This window comes from Calonectris borealis, chromosome 32 (assembly GCF_964195595.1).
Source record: "Calonectris borealis chromosome 32, bCalBor7.hap1.2, whole genome shotgun sequence".
Classification (NCBI taxonomy): domain Eukaryota; kingdom Metazoa; phylum Chordata; class Aves; order Procellariiformes; family Procellariidae; genus Calonectris; species Calonectris borealis.
The window spans coordinates 505,510-522,678 of NC_134343.1; the positions used below are offsets into that span (position 1 = coordinate 505,510).

The following is a 17,169-nucleotide window of genomic DNA, read 5'->3' on the forward strand; positions in this document are numbered from 1 at the left end:
TTCAGAAGCCACCGAAGTCGCACCATCACTTCAGAAAGTTCTACTCGTATTGAGCAAACGCTTTTCCCTTCCAGACAGAATCCCTTTTATTCTCTCCGCGTTTCGTGCTCTTACCACAGAGCGAGATCAAATTACCCCTAGCGCACGAAGTTTATATCCTCGACACCCATTAAATGTTTTCTTTTCGGTTTTTAGGTTTTATTAACGTTTACTTTTATTCCTCCAATTTTCTCAGGCTTCCTCTTACCGAGCTCATTGATAAAAACAGGCGAGAAGCCGCTGAAGACCAGGGTCTGCTAAGAACATCAGCAACGCTTTAAGACACGAGGGGTTTTTCTGAGCGAGGAAAACCAAATCGAAAAAGGATCGGGGACGAGCGAGCAGAGGAGATCCAAACCCGCTTGCGAGTGAATTTACATCAAACAAAGGCAGCGAGGGAAGTACCAAACATTTCCTCGGCGCTCTCTTTCACGGCATCCATGGTTAATTTATCACCCACCTCCCGAGAGAACAGCGAAAGAAAGCGACGGGGAAAATAACTCGCTAAAACTAAAGAGAGCCCGCTGAAGTTTCTCGCTCCCGGAACGGGTCGTTTTGTAAGGTTTTGTTTGTCTCCGGCTTCAACGGCCAAATTATCCCTGTGACCCTTGGAAAAACTCTACAATAATCCCCATCGATTTTACCAGTTCTTCTCGCTGAGGGATGATATCGTCAGGACTTTACCGGTATTTTAATGTATCTCAGGATAAACCCCAGAGTTGGAGGCAAACCCTGAAACCAAAATTAAACGGGTAAGGCCCAGCTTTCAGACGCCATAAGGGGTTCTAAGATGGACCCGGTCACTGTCATCGGGGCTTCTCCTGATGGAAGCCCCTATTTATCTTTACATCACCATTCACTGAACTTTGGGACCTTTTCCAGGTCTGAGGACACGCAGCTCATACTCCAGAAAGGGGGAAATAATTAACACACCCATTTTTTGACGGCTGAAGGTGCGTTCATAAATCGTAGTAGCAACAACAGGAGTTACAAGCGCGCGTAGGAAAAAGGAAACGGCCCCTCTTTCTCCGGCATCATCTTCTTTTTCCAGCGTTCCGGCAGATTTATCTATTATGCAAAAAAGAAGGTGCGCTGGGCAAACCTCGCAACAACAAAAGCATCTTCCGGGGAAGAAAGCTGGAAATTATAATTTCCCCTTAGGGCCGGCATTGAGGGATTTGCAGAGTCTGCAAGAATCCTGCCGGGAATCGAGGAAATCTCCATTTCAATGCAGGCTCTGCCACAGGACCTGCAGGAATGCCGTGTCCTCTCCCGGCTGCTTTCCCCACGCTTTCTGCGGCGGAAAGGATTCCTCCAGAAATCCATCCGGTGCTCATGTTTCTAAGCCAACAAACCCCCAAAACAGAAACTAAACCACGTAGGTTTTATTTTCGCGGTACTAATAAATATTTGAAATATAAACAGTTAGGCATATTTTTATTTTCCTAGCAGAAACTTAAAAAAGGAAACAGCCCAGATTCCGAACATACCAACGACAAACGTCTATTTTTAACAGATAAAGTTCGAATTAGCGTTCCCACATTTCGCCGCTCTCCCAAGGATTTCTTAACCCGCTGCATTTTCTTTTCACCATTTGGTACACGTCTTCCGCTGACTCGATCCACTCAATTCCAGAAATCCTTCTCCGACCATAATTATAAGGCAGCCGTCACCAGTATTAGAGGATAAGGTTTTACACGGAAGTCCCCTCAAGTAGTGAAAAACCCTGTTTGGAATAGTTTTGGAGACGATGCATAATGGGCAGCTTGAAGTAATAAGGGAAATAGTGAACGAGGTCCAATTTACACCCCAGCACAATCATGGTAATTAGGGCTCCGTACAGCATCCACAGCCGCTCAAGAGGTAATTAAAACACCATTTTGACCCACAACGTAAACAAAATCCGCTGCTCGGAGCGCATCTCTCCAGGGTGAGGTTTTTATTACCGCTATTCCTTAGCAAAAATATTAAAAGGCGTCAGACCTACCCGGGAGCAGCCCTGCTCTTCCCGCGGTTTTCCCATCCCACCCCGCTACTACTCTTAGGGATAACCCCCGTTTGCCTTACCCGACCTCGGGGGGACCCCGCTACGGCAAGGGACAGGAGGGGAGCGCTTGGGTTTTACTGACCTCTTGTTTTTAGCAACTCTGTGCCCATTACGGGTAGGAGGTGAGATACAGAACATATTTGCTTTAGGCAGTCATACTGTAAAGGAAAAAACAGAGAAGGACTATTACACCAACAAAAAACCCCCCAAAAAAGCGTAAACGCGGGGCTTGGAACGGCAACGGGTCAATTTGAAGCGTTAAGGAGCGCGTTCGAAAAGCCAAGATGGAATTCGACCAGGAACCAGAAACCCAGGCACTCCGGCGCCGCTGTCGATCACCCCTGCTCAAAACCAACACCCGAAATCGAGCTATTCCTGGATTCTGGAATTCCTTAGAACCCTCAAAGCCCAGACTGCGCGATAGGACGTTATTTCCCCTTGACGTTCATCTGTGTTCGTCAGAGGCGCGAGTAAATGATTTAGGCTGGGAGCGCCGGTGCCGAGGATGCAGCGTGCTGTCATGGATACACGGCTGGCGGGATGCGGAACTGACCCCCTTAAAGAAGCCAAATCTCCCCGCTCCGCACACCCACGCTGCAGCTCTCCGCAGCACCCCCGCGCCACCAAACCAGGCGAGACGCGTTTCAGTATTTTCTTTCAACGAATAATGGAAAATAAGCAGGTAAAAACGGAGCAGCGTGAGCCTCGTTTGGCTCCGAAGCGTTGAAACGCGCAGCAAGAAGCGACCAGGAATAGATCGGTTGCCGTTCTTCAGCACCGAAAGGATCCTACGCCTCGCACCCGCCGCCAACTCGGTTTATCGAGAGTTTAAAGCAATAAACGAGCTTTGCGTGTATCCGAGTATGAACGTCCCTGACCGCTTTCTGAAAGGTTTCGGGATGCAGCTATCAGACCCGCTGCCGATTACGACGCGTCTGTGAACGAGAGAAGAATCGGTGAGCGAAAGCAATCCACCTTCCCCGTGTATCAGCGTTAATATACGCAGTATTAGCGATACAGCACCGTTTTCGTATGGGAAAGCAACCCTCGCAGCGCACGCTGAGGGGTTTTACCTCTTCTAATCATTTACCAGATTGCCGTCCTTGCTGATTTTCTACCGCAACATTCCTTTTCGAACGGTGCCCGGCACCCCCCGTTGTACGCGTCACTGTTTCGGATGACGCCAAAAGCAACCTGCGCTGGTTTAACGCATTCGCTTTTGAGGAGAACTTGAATTTTCTTCCCTTGTCAGGGAAAACTGGAAACGCGAGGATTGAAAATACGCTTCCTTTCGATGAGAGGGTTCAGATAGGAATCCCCTGCCATAAAACTTGCTACGCGTAAGGAGAAGCAGCAGCTCTCGCAGCGCAGCGAGAGTTTAAACGCATCGAGCACCTAATTGTACAGGACCTAGAGGACAGAGAAGGATATTTAACATTTCCCAGAAAGGGACCAAGTCTGTCTATACCTTCTAAAATTAATCGGCCTGATCTGCCCTCGGTAATGTATGCTGCCCTAAATATCAACAAGTAGTTCTCAAAAGAGGGGTGCATAAATTAGCTCCCCATATAGCTCAATGCACACATGCGCTCTGGCCGTAGGTCCCGGTAACGTTTTCTGCTGTTCCTACAAGAAAAAAACCCCAGTTTGCATATTCTGGAAATTGGTGCTTAGTCTGAATAAGAGTAACTGGGCCGATGATTTTAGCAGTTCTGTTGTTAGCTACGGCAGCCGATAGTTAAACTGTAAGTTTTCTGATGCGCTGATTTATAAACATTATATTCCAGCTGACTATCTAGAAATATAAACCCGGGAGTATAATAAACGAGTTATAATTGTCTTTGCCTGTCATCGTTCCCCGAGAATCTAGAAGTTAGCAGAAAATTTAAAAAGCGATTGCTCTCTGTGACAAATACCACGGAAACATAAAGCATTAAAGAGCCTGCGGCATTTTGCAGTGAATTAAACTCCAATTCCTCCCGCGCTGTGAAGTACACCCGTAATATTATACCCATTTTAGAGATTACAGCACTTTTAAAATTCCAGCCACAAGGAATTTAGGTTTCCAACTTCCCCTGACATCGCAGTGCCCAGTTTCCTCAGGCTTCACTGAAAACAGACAGGGAAAAAAAAACCCCATCTTTTATTACATAAGGGGTGACTATCACATTTTTGAACAGACTCCAGGAGTTCCAATCCCACGAATCTCGAATAAACAAGTCAAATCTGAGGTGACTAAGGTTACGTTTTTTACATTAAGTATTCACGGAAGAAACTCCGGAGACACTTGTTTCTCACTGCGCCGTAGAATTCCTTCTCGTACGCTTCTCAGGATGCCTCCGTTACAATTAGCTTCCAAACACCCAGGTAATTACCCACGCTCTGCCTTTAGTTCAGCATTTGGCACCGTACGGACGCACGCGCTAAGAAACGCGGGTCGGCCCGATCTTTAAACGCTCCGAGCCGTTTCGGCGCGCTCTAGTTTTCTTATAAGACGAGCAAATCACCGCGGCGAGCTGCTAGGGTTCGAGAAGCTTCTGTTTCGTTCCCAGCCCTTCGGGTGGGAATAGCAGGAGCGTCGTGCCTGCTTCCCCACCCCGCAGGGACGAGGCACGAAGAGCCGGCGGCCCCTGCCCCGACTGCTGGAGGAACCAAAGTCCACGCACCTTCCTTCAGGGATTTCTTCTTTGTTTTTTTTTTTTTCTGAAGCTACAAAGATTACATGGGGAAGGAAAACGATTTTCTAACTCTTTTAGTGGACGCTCTGGAGCGGCGAAAGCAAGAGACTCGTGAAGGCGCGGTTTTGCACTTACATCCTCCTTCCCTGGGAAATTATTCTCCGCGACAGAAAGCCGATTCCTAATCGCGCGCCCAAAGCTTCAAGCGTTTTATCGCTGTTTCCATTTTTTCAGGAGGGGAATCGGAGAGCGCGAGACTCCCCACTTCCCCGCCGAGACTGCCTGGGGAGCGATAGAAAGAGGAGGGAAACCCAGATTTTGGCTGTCGGCCTCCCTCGAGTCACAAACCGACGGCAGCTGCAGGCGAGGGCTGCTCGAGAACAGCGTTGGACGTTTCTTCCTACGGGAGCACCGTTAAAAACAAAGTAAAAACATTTGCATACAGTTTCTAGGTTAACTATGACTCAAAAAATGATTAAATCCACCAAAGTAGGTTCCCCTCCTGTCTCGCGTCGCCGTCACTCGTGCAGCATCGATCCGTTTTCACGCCCTTCCCTTCGCACGGGCAGGAGGGACGAGACAACGCCGTGCCGAGGACGCTCCCAGCGCTGCCCCGTCCCGTTTCTGGGGCAGGGAAGCGTTTTCCTCGCGGCGGCGGGGACTCGCACCGTCCCGGGCCGCCCGCCCTCCCCTCCCCCTGCGCGACGCAGGATTTTCTTGGAGCTTTTTGCTTGAAATCATTTCCAGACTCGCATTCCCTCGACCGCAGCGGGAGGAGGAATACAATGGGAGGCAAAGTGCTCGCTTTTCGGGGAAGGAGGGGGAAAACTTTCCGGGGCTGGAGAGGGGAGAAGAGGATGCGGGGAAGGAGCTCGGCAGACACTTGCCGGGCGGAGGAGAAACGCTGTTCTCCGTCTGGAAACACCGCTCCCGATTTACCTAGACAAGGAGCAGCCGTCGCAGGTTGTTTTGGCCTGGTTCAAACCCACAGATATCGCTCATCGTCTTGCTGTCCGGCGTACCGTAAAGGTTATTTTTTTTCTGCTGGGGAAAGGTGCGACAGCCCTCGCGGAGAGGTAAATCAGACACGAAGGCTACACGCACCCCGGGCCCAGGGGGAAGGCCCGAGATTTACGATGACAGCAGATGCACAAAACCAGGTCGATTAATACGATAGAGGGGTGCTGGTTTTTTTTTTTTTGGGGGGGAGCAGATTTCAGAAAGAAATAAGAGAAAAAGGAGAAATACACTCAACTACACACGGTCCTCTCAGGAAGCAGGTCTGAACCCGTAGTATCTCCCCAGAGGCTGGCTGAAAAGCCTTCACTTTTAACGACAACTGATAAAAAAAAAAAAATAAACGTTGACAGTTTTCTTAAGTTCTCCAACAATTTCATAGCGTTCTCTTCAGAAAACACCCGAGAAATCGTTGTCCGAAACAAGAAGAAAAAAAAAACAGCTTTTTGCAGGTGAATGCATCATCGTGCGCAGATCTATGACCTTTTCGTCAAAGCCACAACGAATGTTTCAACTACTTATGGTAGCAGAAACAACTTTCAAACATGCCCTGAATGTAAACTAAAGTATTTTTGCTCTCCGCCTGCAGCCAGCCCGTCCTACGGCCTCCGCGGCTGCTCCCATTAGCCGCAGCAGAGTCTTGTTTTCACAGCTGATTTTCAGTTCTCTCCGGACAGCAGTAAAAACGACAAAAATCGGGTCAATTTGCTGCCACAGAAGGCGAGGAGCAGAGGCTGGGGGCGGGGGGCACAGCAACCGGGGCTCAAAGGAAAAACATTGGGAAGTTCAGAGGGGGACAGAGCAGCCCTCGCGTGTTCATCCCGAGCCGGTAACCGTGCCGTTATCAAGCTCCGGTTTTTATACCCCACGGGGAACGTGGCCGTAGGGAGCACGAGCAACGGCAAAGGTATCTTTCGCTCTAATAAGCTCGGGCCGGCGGGAAACAGGTAACCGAATTTTTCAAGCTTTATCATGTCCTTGCCCAGCCACCGCTGGTCAGAGGGTAGAAGGGCCCCGACGGAGGAAGACGAGGCTCCTGCTCGCACCACCACCGGCTCCAGGAACGCGCGATTACGCTGGCACGACCGTGGCTTTAATTCCCCTTTTGAGGGTTTTGAAACGTTTCGGCTATCAAATAGCAATATTCGAGACAAACCCGTACCGTAACGGAGACCCAAACTGCCTCCCGACAACTCCACGCTACGTATAAAACCCAAGCACGATTAAGAAATTTCGGGTGGCGGTTTCCGCTTGTTGGCTAACAGGATTTTTTGCTAGCGGGGGGATATTTTGGGGTTTGCTGGGGTGCCGGTACCATCTAAAGAGCGACGGTTTCTGCGCGCCGGCCGGGCATCTGGGCCAGAAGGCAGGGCAGGCTGCCGAAGGTCCCCGTAGGGGACGCACAGCGCAGGATGCTACGCACGCCGACTCACGTAACCTTTTCTTCTACCACACAGAAAGCAGCAGCTCCGGAGAAAGGCTGCGCGGGCGAGAGCTCTGCCTCCGCAGGGAACACCGAACGGGAGCAAGCTCCACGAGTTGGAGACAACATGGTTCCGAGGCTGAACGGGCATCGCAGGCGACCCGCGGCCGACAGACGACATGGAATACGACTCGAGAAAAGGCAAAGGAGTAACACTTCTGCGCAGACGGGCCGCGGACGCTAGCGGGGAGCCTCGATACCACGGCAGCGCCTCCGAAGAGGGGCTTTGCGCGGCCCAAACGAACACGGGCTGCGCAAGTCACGGACAAACAGGCGAAAGGGAGATTTGCTCTTTTATTATGGAGCAGGGAAAGGCGCAGTCCCACCCGTAGCCGATTTACGAACGCGCTCCTCAGGCTCTGTATCAGAACAGAAACGTTAATTCCCCCGATTACTCGAAGAAACGAACTCTCTGCAAAAGGAAGACGACGCTGGGGGAAAGGGGGAACGTGAAGGAGTCGTGTTTGGGGTCTGCTTACGCCGGGACGGGCGAGAGGGGCTCGTCTGACAGCTCCGGATGCCGCAGCCCTCCGTTTATTTACAGAGCAGGTACGAAAGGGGCAAGAAGAACAAAAGCTTTCCCCGCTCGGCTTCGCCAACAGGCCTGGGCTGGAAGGACCACCTCAAGAGATGAAACGATAGCTCAGTCTCCATAGCAATCACTTGCTCTGCCGATACCGCCAATAAGATTGCCGACGCGCGGCCGCCGTCCTCGCGCCGGGGACGGCTCAAGCCCCGCTGGCGCCGGAGATTTTTGGCACGTGTCGCTAATTCCGGCAGAAAACGTCACGAACCTCCCCTCTCCTCCGCGCCTCGAACTCCGTTAGCGGGTTTGAAACCATTTCTAACCCCGCTGAGGATTGCCAGGGCGTTTATTCTTAGCCTACGCTAACTTTCAGCATTAAGGGGCTGTTAATCAAGAAGTCCGGGTAAACGCCGCTAAGGCAAGGCAATTAGCGGGCCGTGGTCTCACAGCTCGTCTCCCTGAAGCCCCCGGGACTCGGGAATTAAGGGACAAGCTTCCAGCCGCCTCTTTTAGTACCCAAATTATGGGGCGAGGGAAGCGCAATAGGACCGAGCTCGAATCCGAAGCCGCTCACCGGCTAACAGCTGTATTTTAAAGCCGAGTGTTTTGACATTAATATATCCATCCTGACGAGATAGCAGGAAAAGGCTGCGAAAATGTAAAAATAAGACGACAGCGGAAGAATACACGCTCAAAGCTCACCGGTTCATAGGGAAATATCAAGCTCCACACCAAAATACCTGTAAAAAGTCAGAGTGCGATAACAGAGCGGCTCACGCCTGCGATGGCAATCTGCCCATTTCTTAAATCAAAAATTCCGCTCTACTACAGGGTGAAATTCAGCCACTACTGAGAAAAATCCTACTCTGCTAACGCGACGATTTTGAGGCTGTATTTTGAATGTTTCTCTTTCCTATAAAGACTTAAATCTAGCGTTAAGTCTCTCACATCGTGAAAACCCAAGTGGAACGAAACGCCGAGTCACAAACCATTCCCGTAAGTTGTTTTCCTCAGGGAAAAAAGAGAGGAGAGTGCTCTGAAAGTCCGGCCTCATCCACGCAACGGGAGACACGTTCCACAGGATAACCGGCGTAAAACATTGCCGCTCTCTAGATGCCCCCCCAGACTTACAGAAATGGTCTCTTTCTACTCAAAAAAAGACATCATGGGATATTTGAGGACTAAATCCCCGCAGGATGCGGTATTATTTAGGGTTTCCCTGCAACGCGAGACGCAGAAGCGAATCCTTTTCATCCGCAGAGATTCCCAGCAAAGCCGAGGAATCTCGGGGAGAACGTGACATCGCAGGAGCGAGGCGTCAGCTCGCGGGCGCGGGGGATGTTTACTTTATTTGTCGCCAAAACGTTTTCTGGTGCAAAGTATTTCTTTCGCACACGATGGACCCTAGAGATGATTTCCCCTCTGGTTTTTATTAAAGTGACGGGAAGAAAGGACTCGGTCAAATGTCTTGTCGGAGAGAAAGAGGAGAAGAGTTATCGTGCGCTTTCAGGTCACTGGATTTCTCCCCCGATATCTAAACCGCTGAATATTTTGGGAGAGAGAAGTGTGAATCTGTACAAATAGCGTTTTCTAGGGAAAAACGTGTAAAAAACCGTATACACTACAGCAGACTTTACTTTCAGCCTCCACAGCCGTACTCAGGGGACCCTGGCCAGGCTGCGTACGTGCGTGCAGGGGACAGGGAGGGACCAGCCAAGCGCATCGCTTAAAATTTCACCTATTAATGCTCTGAAATAACGCACACGTTTGGCTTTAAGACAGGGGATGCCACGAGAATTCCGATCCAAATAAAATAACGAGGCTACCATGTTTTAGCCTCCATTCGTCCAAGCGTTCCTAGCTGCCTGCTAAGAGAAATCCGTTCACCACAACAACGGAAAGAAAGAAGCGGTGAACTTCCAGCTCCCAGCTGGCACAAGGCGGTGGGTGGGCACCAAAGCGGCAAAATAGTATTTGGCAAAAGCTCGGGTGCTGCCGGGGAGCGTTCAGGGGAACGAAGGTGCAGCCAAGAGGGATCGAGTCCTCTCCTCTTTCTGGATCCAGAACGCTGCTTCCCCTCCTCACCCCCCGCTACCCCTTCTAAAAAAAAAAGAGGGAAGAAACCGTGGATCGAGAGACAGCGACTCAACGCTGACCGGCTCCAGAGGTCGCGTCGGTCCGGGTTATAAGCGGACGACCTGCGGCAGCAGGAGCTGAGGCAGAGCTGGGGGGTTCGAGAGTAAAAGATGCGATTTTTTAAAATCTCGATTTTAAAAATCGAGAGATTACTGCGAAATACCGGCTGCCCGCACTTTTTTGAGAGGGGCCGTTCACCTGTCTGAAGTTAAACAGCAAATGCCGTTGGATAACAATCAGGGAAAAAGTGCCCCATTACCTTGTCCTCTCATTCTAGAAATAATAATAATCATCGTAATTCAAAGATCAGCACAATTAGTTTATGCATCAAAGAACTGCCAGCAAAAAAGTTAAATATTTTAGTGTTCAAATGTAAACAGAAAGCTCAACACAGCCACGGGGATGAGGAAACGGCAGGAAAATGCCATCGTGATGCCCCCCACTCGTCCCGAGCCCAGCACAGGCGAAGGGGTGCCCCTCGGCACGGCACCCCGACAGCCCAGCCACCCCACGCGGCGCGGGCAGCCCCCACGGCTACCACCACCGTTTGAGAGCACGACTTCGGCCACGGCCACTCGAGTCCCTCACGCAGGACGAGTCCGCCCTCGATATCCAGTCCTGCTGCACCTGAACTTGGGGGAAAGGCCAACCCAAAAGCCCCCCCGCCCCAGCTTCCTTTTGGGTCAAATTGCTACTATTCAGCGACACAAGAAAAGCTACGACGGTGAACAGCTACGGCCGGGTATCCCGATACTGAAACGGCACCAGAAATCCACCAGAAACGGGATAGACGGAATTGCGGAAAGCAAACGGAGGGAAAAACCACCCCCAAAGGAAAGCCGGCACGCCGGGTGTGAATATCAAGAAAACTACAGAGCCCACAGAAACCAAAACCACGACCGCACGCCCGGAATCACTCACGCAAAAAAGGCAAAGCCAAAATACTACATAAACGGTAAATACGTTTCGAAATTAAGCTGCGAGCAGCAGACAAATGAAAACTAGGAAGAGAATTTGAAGAGCAACGAACTGTAGTTTATTCAGCTAATGTATTTTTAATGCACCGAGGAAAAACTTGGGAGCTATAACACGTCGTAAGGCACCCATTTGATACCAAAAGCCACGCAGTTCCTTTCACCAGCAGAACATCCCCCCGCCCGGCGTTTTCCCCTCGATAAACCGGTGCCGAGGGGACGAGCCCTGGTCGGCAGCAGCAGGCCGGAGCACAAGTTTGCCATTTCCCAGGGAAGGACGCGCCGGTCTGGGCTGACGGAGCTGCGGGCTCGCTCCCGCACCGTTCGCGACGCCTCGCCGGGCGGCGATGGAGGTTTTTAATCCTGACATTGCAAACCCTCCGGCTTCCCCTCCGTGCCTGCGCTTCCAGATCCATCCGAGGGCATCCCTGCCTCTTCCCCGGGAGGAGGAGGAGGAGGAGGAGGCGGAGTGGACCGGGGCGGTGGGGGACACCCAGGCCGGCGGCAGCTCCGCAACCGAGACAGCAACACCGAGTCACGGCAGCGCGAACCGGCGGCCTCTCCCCGAGCCCCCCCCTCCTCCTCGCCCGGGAGGAGGTGGGGACGAGCTGGGCGCTTCCCGGAGGCGGCGGGGACCGGCGGAGGAGGAGGAGGGCGGTGGGGGTGGGGGAGGAGGTACCGGCGCCCCCTCTTTTCGGCCGGGGGGTGTGGAGGTGTAGGGGGGTGTGCGGTGCGGGGGGGGAACGGAGGGCGACGTCTCCTTTTGGGGAGGTACATTGTATTCCGGAGACGTGACCCGCAGCCGCCGCACCGGGAGGGCTGTCCGGGGGCGGCGGGGCCGGGACGCAGAGAGCGGGGGGGGAAGAGGCGGCCGGGCCGGTGCCCGGGGAGGGGGCAGCCCCCCCCGCCCGCCGCCGCAGGTAGCGGAGTTAAGCGATTTAAAGCGAAATTGCTGCATTGTAAGAAACTCACCGTGATGTTTGAGCAGCAGTCGGCGCGGGGTCTCCCAGACATCCCCGCACGGGCTCCGGAGGCAGGACCCCGCCAGGCACCGACACATAGGGGTTCAGCGCGCTGCCTGATCGCCGTCCCCGTCCCCACCGACCCGCCGGCGGCCAGCGCGGGGGGCGGCGGCGGCGGGGGCACCCCGGGCGGTGCGGGCGAAAATTAACGCACAGCCTCCCCCCCCCCCCACCGCCGCCAGCCCCCACCCCCCCGTCTGCTGCATTTGCATACGCCACGCCCCCCTCCCGCCACGCCCCCCCCCGGGGAGCGCCCAGCTTCGCCCCGGGCCCGGCCTTGCCAGGAGCGGCCCAGCACAGCCCGGGCCGGGGCGGGGGGAGGCAGGGCCGCCGGTTCCTCCCCGCTGGGGGATGCTCGGGCCCGGGAACGCTCCGGGTTTGGCGGGGGACGGACACACACTCACCTGCCGAGTCACGGCAGCGGCCGGGGGGGGGTCTGCGGAGGGGAGAGCACCCCGAGTCACCGGCGCTCAAATCCTCTCGGGTGCTGGGTGCCCCGTTTCTGTATCAAATGAAGAAAAATCTGAAGGTTAACGGGGTCTCGGGGGGCTGGCGGGCTGCGGGGGTAACCCCCGAGCGGGGGTTGCCTGCAAAGCATCGTCTGGTGGGGGGAAAGAGCTCACCCCCTCGCCAGAGCAGCCCCTCGCCGTGGTGCGTCAGCAGCAGAACCGGACCCTGCTGGGAGAAAAAGGCGTTTAAACGCAATTAGTTATTTTCTTGATTGAATCCAGCAGAAGATGACCACCCGGCGGTGCTCACCATTGGATCAAGGCGCCAGAAACCCCCGGGCCAGCACGCACCCCGCTTTTTTAGTGTTTTTTAGAGGGATGCTCCACCGAAAGCTCGGTACGGGCATCGATACGGCAAAGCGCGGAGAGAAAACCCCCAAACCGGGCCGGCAGAGACCACGGGCAGTTCCCAGGACCCCGATTTTTAATTACGGTTGCCTACTTTTTTTTTTTAATAGATAAACAAACCAATAAAACGCTCTCAATTACTTTTAATACACTTGGGACTGCGTCACCTGGGCAAAGAGCAGACGCACAGGACAGAAGTGTTATCGGGCTGATTTACATCGTCAAACAGTTAACGACTTTCTCCCCTAGAATTTGCCGTCTAGATTCTGCCGGCGTAAGTCACGCCTTCGTAAAAGAAATTTCTCCAGCTAATTCCTGAATCCTGGATGAAAAACCAGGCGGCCTGGAATAAAACCAGAAAGGGAGGAGCGGGTCTGCCCGCGGTACACGTACTCCTCGGTACTTGTTTGTCACAGGCGCCGCGGGTCCGGTCCTGCGTTTTAAGTTTTGCGACTTAAAACAGGCAGAGGGGCGTTGGGAAGCAGCGCTTCAGGGATTTAACACTTATTAAAAAAAAAAACTACACAGGATATCTTTGTATCTATCCGCTTACAAAGAAGAGAATTGTATTTAACAAGTGTCAGCACACTTGAAAACTGCTTCCCGCTCAAGGCAAGCTGGGAGAAAAAAAAAAAAACCCTCACATTTGCCGGGTTTAGGCTGGATTTTTGTTGGGATAAAGCCCCAAACGGCGCTGGCCCGGCCTCCCCGCCGGCACGCCCGGGCAGCCCAGCGCCCGGCCCAGCCCAGGGTCCTCGACATCCCAGTTACAAACTGGTCGAGCCGGCGAGGAGGCTCCGCTCGCGATTGGCGAGGTGCAGGCAGGGGTAGGCAGGGCCAGGCGCCTTGCCCGCGCCCTGATTAGGCGGGTTAAATGTGATTGACCAGTGCGAGTAATTAATCTGCGAGAGGCCGGGCTTGGGGCTTTGTTTATACCCCTGGATTGGCTGGATTTGAATTGGATATACGTTCTGTTTGTACCTGGGTGGGACCTCGCGGGGGTTTATTTTGGTGCATTACGCTATAAAAGCGCGGCGCCAGCCCAGCCGAACGCCGTCGCCGTCCACCGCCGCTCTCCTTCGCCGCCGTGGCTCTGCCGGAACGCTGGGCCTTGCCGGGAGCCGTTGACCGGGTACGATGCCGGAAGAGGATCAGGACTCCGGGCTGTTTTATCGGGGAGGGGGGGAAAAGGGAGATGAATCCATCAGTAGCACTTACAGAAAAAAAAAAAAACCGAAAACATTTAATCCACGCACCCTCGCGCTCGATTATTTCCTCTCTTTCGGTCCCACAGCACCGAAACAAATGGAGCGGAGTCTGCCATACCTTAAAGGAAAAAAAAAAAAGGCAACCCACTTGGCAGAAAGCCACCGTAAGCGATAATGCGACTAACCCACGGGACAAGACGCGCGTCTTTCCTTGAAGGATGTTGCTATCAACGGTGCCCTCAAAACACGGGCTTGATTTCCAAGTGGGAAGCGTTAATGATGTCGTCGCGAGGATGATTTTTGTCTCTCACGACGGCAACTTTACAGTCAAATGTGGTCCTCAGACAGGAAAAAAAAACCCCTTTGAGCGTGGCCGGTACGCGGAACTTCGCTGCAGCGACGCGCTGGGGTGTCAGACAGGTTTCTGTCCCAGCTCGGCGCTCCCTCGGGCCAGAAAACTTCCCCAGTTTGGCCTCTTCCAGCCCCAACAGCGGCCAAACCCTTCGGCAAAGCGAAACGACCCTCCCGTACTGCACTCACACCAAAGTTAGGTAAAAACCCTCTTCTTAAGAAATAAAGCGTCACGCAGCGCACTAATTAATTAGTATGATACCCACGTGGGCCTGAAAACTCACTCTGGAGAGGAACTTGGCATAGAGTAGTAACAAATAAAACCCCCAAACGCTGCTATTTCTAGGTTTGCTTAAAATATACAGCTGATGACTAACAGAATTACATACCATTTTTATGTAATAATACCCAAACGCTCAAAGGTTTGTTCATCTCCTTGCAGGTGATTCTTGCTTTTACCACTAGACTGCAGTAGCAGGAGCTGCTGCGACACCTTTCCAATTTAAAACAACATCATTTATTTACTTTCGGGTGATTTTTTTTCTTTTTTCCCCTCCCACTTCTGCCAAATTGCTTTGCTACCATCCAGGTGGCTGCTTCATCAGCCAAACCGAGACCGTAATACTGATAATAAGGCTTCTTCACTGGTACAGTTAAAGCATTATTACAATTAAGGATGCAGCAATGGCCTAGCACTCGTCCTGGGACAGCAGGACAACCTGCTAAAAGTAATTTCCTTAAAATTATAATATGAAAGAGATAAACAGCAGGGGAAAAAACCCAAAAAGGCACTGAAAATAGCTTGGAGTCGGTGCTTAAAGAGATCCTGATGAGCTGCAACACCCTACCTTTTTTTACTTTGAACACAGGGTTTCTTGGTGTTTTACAGCCACCAGTCACTGAGAGGTAACAGTTATCCTGTGAAGCAGATTCCATACAGGAACAATCAAGTTGGATAAATAACTTATCCAAAGCCAGCCTGCAAAATGCCCAGGCAAGAGGCACATTTGGTTGTTCTTTGCTTGAAACTTAGCTAACACTGTACACTCAGATTAGTCCTTTCCTACACTCTTCCTCACAGAGTTTTGCCCCACAACTCATGTTTCCAGCCCCTTCCCCAAGCCCTCCCACCCAACTCCCTCATGTCCTCTACCACACCTCCCCTCCATGCTCACCACAACCCTGCTCCCCCATTTCCTCCCCAAACCTCCCTCTTTTACCATCCCCTAGTTTCCTTAAGCCTTTATTTCACACACAACCCCTTCCACTCACCTCTCCAGGGCCACCTCTCCCACAGACACCTCACATCCCTTCAAGCCTCCTCTCCTTCCCCTCTACCCCCTCACTAACACCCGCTCCCCTTACTCCCCCCTCACTAACACCCGCTCCCCTTACTCCCCCCTCACTAACACCCGCTCCCCTTACTCCCCCCTCACTAACACCCGCTCCCCTTACTCCCCCCTCACTAACACCCGCTCCCCTTACTCCCTCCCTCCCTCCCTAACACCCGCTCCCCTTACTCCCCCCCTCCCTAACACCCGCTCCCCTTACTCCCCCCCTCCCTAACACCCGCTCCCCTTACTCCCCCCTCACAAACTCGCTCCCATACCCCCGCCGTTCCCCCCTCCACACACCCTTCCTCCACCCAGCCCAGCCCACACACCTCTCACTCCCTTCCCTCTCCTCCCCTTCCAACAAAATGGCGCCGCCCTTCCTCCCCTCCCGCCCGCCTTTTCCCGCCACAGCCCCCCTCCCTCCCGTCACGTGGCGCCACGCGCAGCCTCCCGGGGATGAGGGCGGGGCGGTGCCACGAGGCGCGGCGGGCGCGCGCGCATGCGCCGGCGGCGGGCGGGAAGGGCAGGGGCGCGAGACGACGGGTGAGGCGGCGGCGCTGGTGAGGGACTCCCCCCCCTTCCCCCTCCGCTCCTCTCCTCAGGCTCCCGGGCAGCCCCACACGGGCGGCTGGAGCCCCCCCTTCCCCGCGAGGAGAGGCCCCGGCCCTGGGGCAGCCCCCGCCTCCCTCCTCCCCATGCACTCTCTTCAGGGAGAGCCCCCCCTCACCCCATACTCTGGCCCTTGCAGCCTCCTGCAAGGCCGGGAGCAGCCTTTCCCTCAGGGAGAGCTCCCCCACTCCCTCAGCTGCAGCCCTAGGGTGGTCCCACAGCCTCCTGCAAGGCGGGGAGCAGCCTTTCCCTCAGGGAGAGCTCCCTCGCTCCCTCAGCCCCAGCCCTAGGGTAGCTCTACAGCCTCCTGCAAGGCCAGGAGCAGTGCTTCCCTCGGGGAGAGCCCCCTCACTCCCCCAGCCCCAGCCCTAGGGTGGTTCCACAGCCTCCTGCAAGGCCAGGAGCAGCGTTTCCCTCAGGGAAAGCCCCCTCACTCCCCCAGCCCAGCCCTAGGGTGGTCCCACAGCCTCCTGCAAAGCTGGGAGCAGCGTTTGCCTCGGGGAGAGCCCCCTCACTCCCCCAAACCTGAGCCCTAGGGTGGTCCCACAGCCTCCTGCAAGGCCAGGAGCAGCGTTTGCCTCGGGGAGAGCCCCCTCACTCCCCCAAACCTGAGCCCTAGGGTGGTTCCACAGCCTCCTGCAAGGCCAGGAGCAGCGTTTCCCTCAGGGAGAGCCCCCTCACTCCCCCAGCCCAGCCCTAGGGTGGTCCCACAGCCTCCTGCAAGGCCGGGAGCAGCGTTTCCCTCAGGGAAAGCCCCCTCACTCCCCCAGCCCTAGGGTGGTCCCACAGCCTCCTGCAAGGCCAGGAGCAGCGTTTCCCTCAGGGAAAGCCCCCTCACTCCCCCAGCCCAGCCCTAGGGTGGTTCCACAGCCTCCTGCAAGGCCGGGA

General features: G+C 54.0%; 1 protein-coding gene across 3 annotated transcripts in view; it reads right to left on the bottom strand.

Moving 5' to 3' along the window:
- Positions 1 to 12,105, bottom strand: part of BICRA (BRD4 interacting chromatin remodeling complex associated protein) — a 37,404-nt gene extending 25,299 nt beyond the window's left edge. For 2 of the 3 annotated variants that reach the window (XM_075134417.1, XM_075134416.1), the window contains exon 1: positions 11,873 to 12,105. In XM_075134417.1, coding sequence (XP_074990518.1) covers positions 11,873 to 11,960 — 88 coding nt within the window. In that variant the 5' untranslated portion in view covers positions 11,961 to 12,105. Of the gene's footprint in view, positions 1 to 2,168; positions 2,245 to 11,872 lie in introns of all 3 variants that reach the window. The other variant, XM_075134415.1, reaches the window with a different exon arrangement.
- Between the last annotated feature and the right edge of the window lie 5,064 nt (positions 12,106 to 17,169).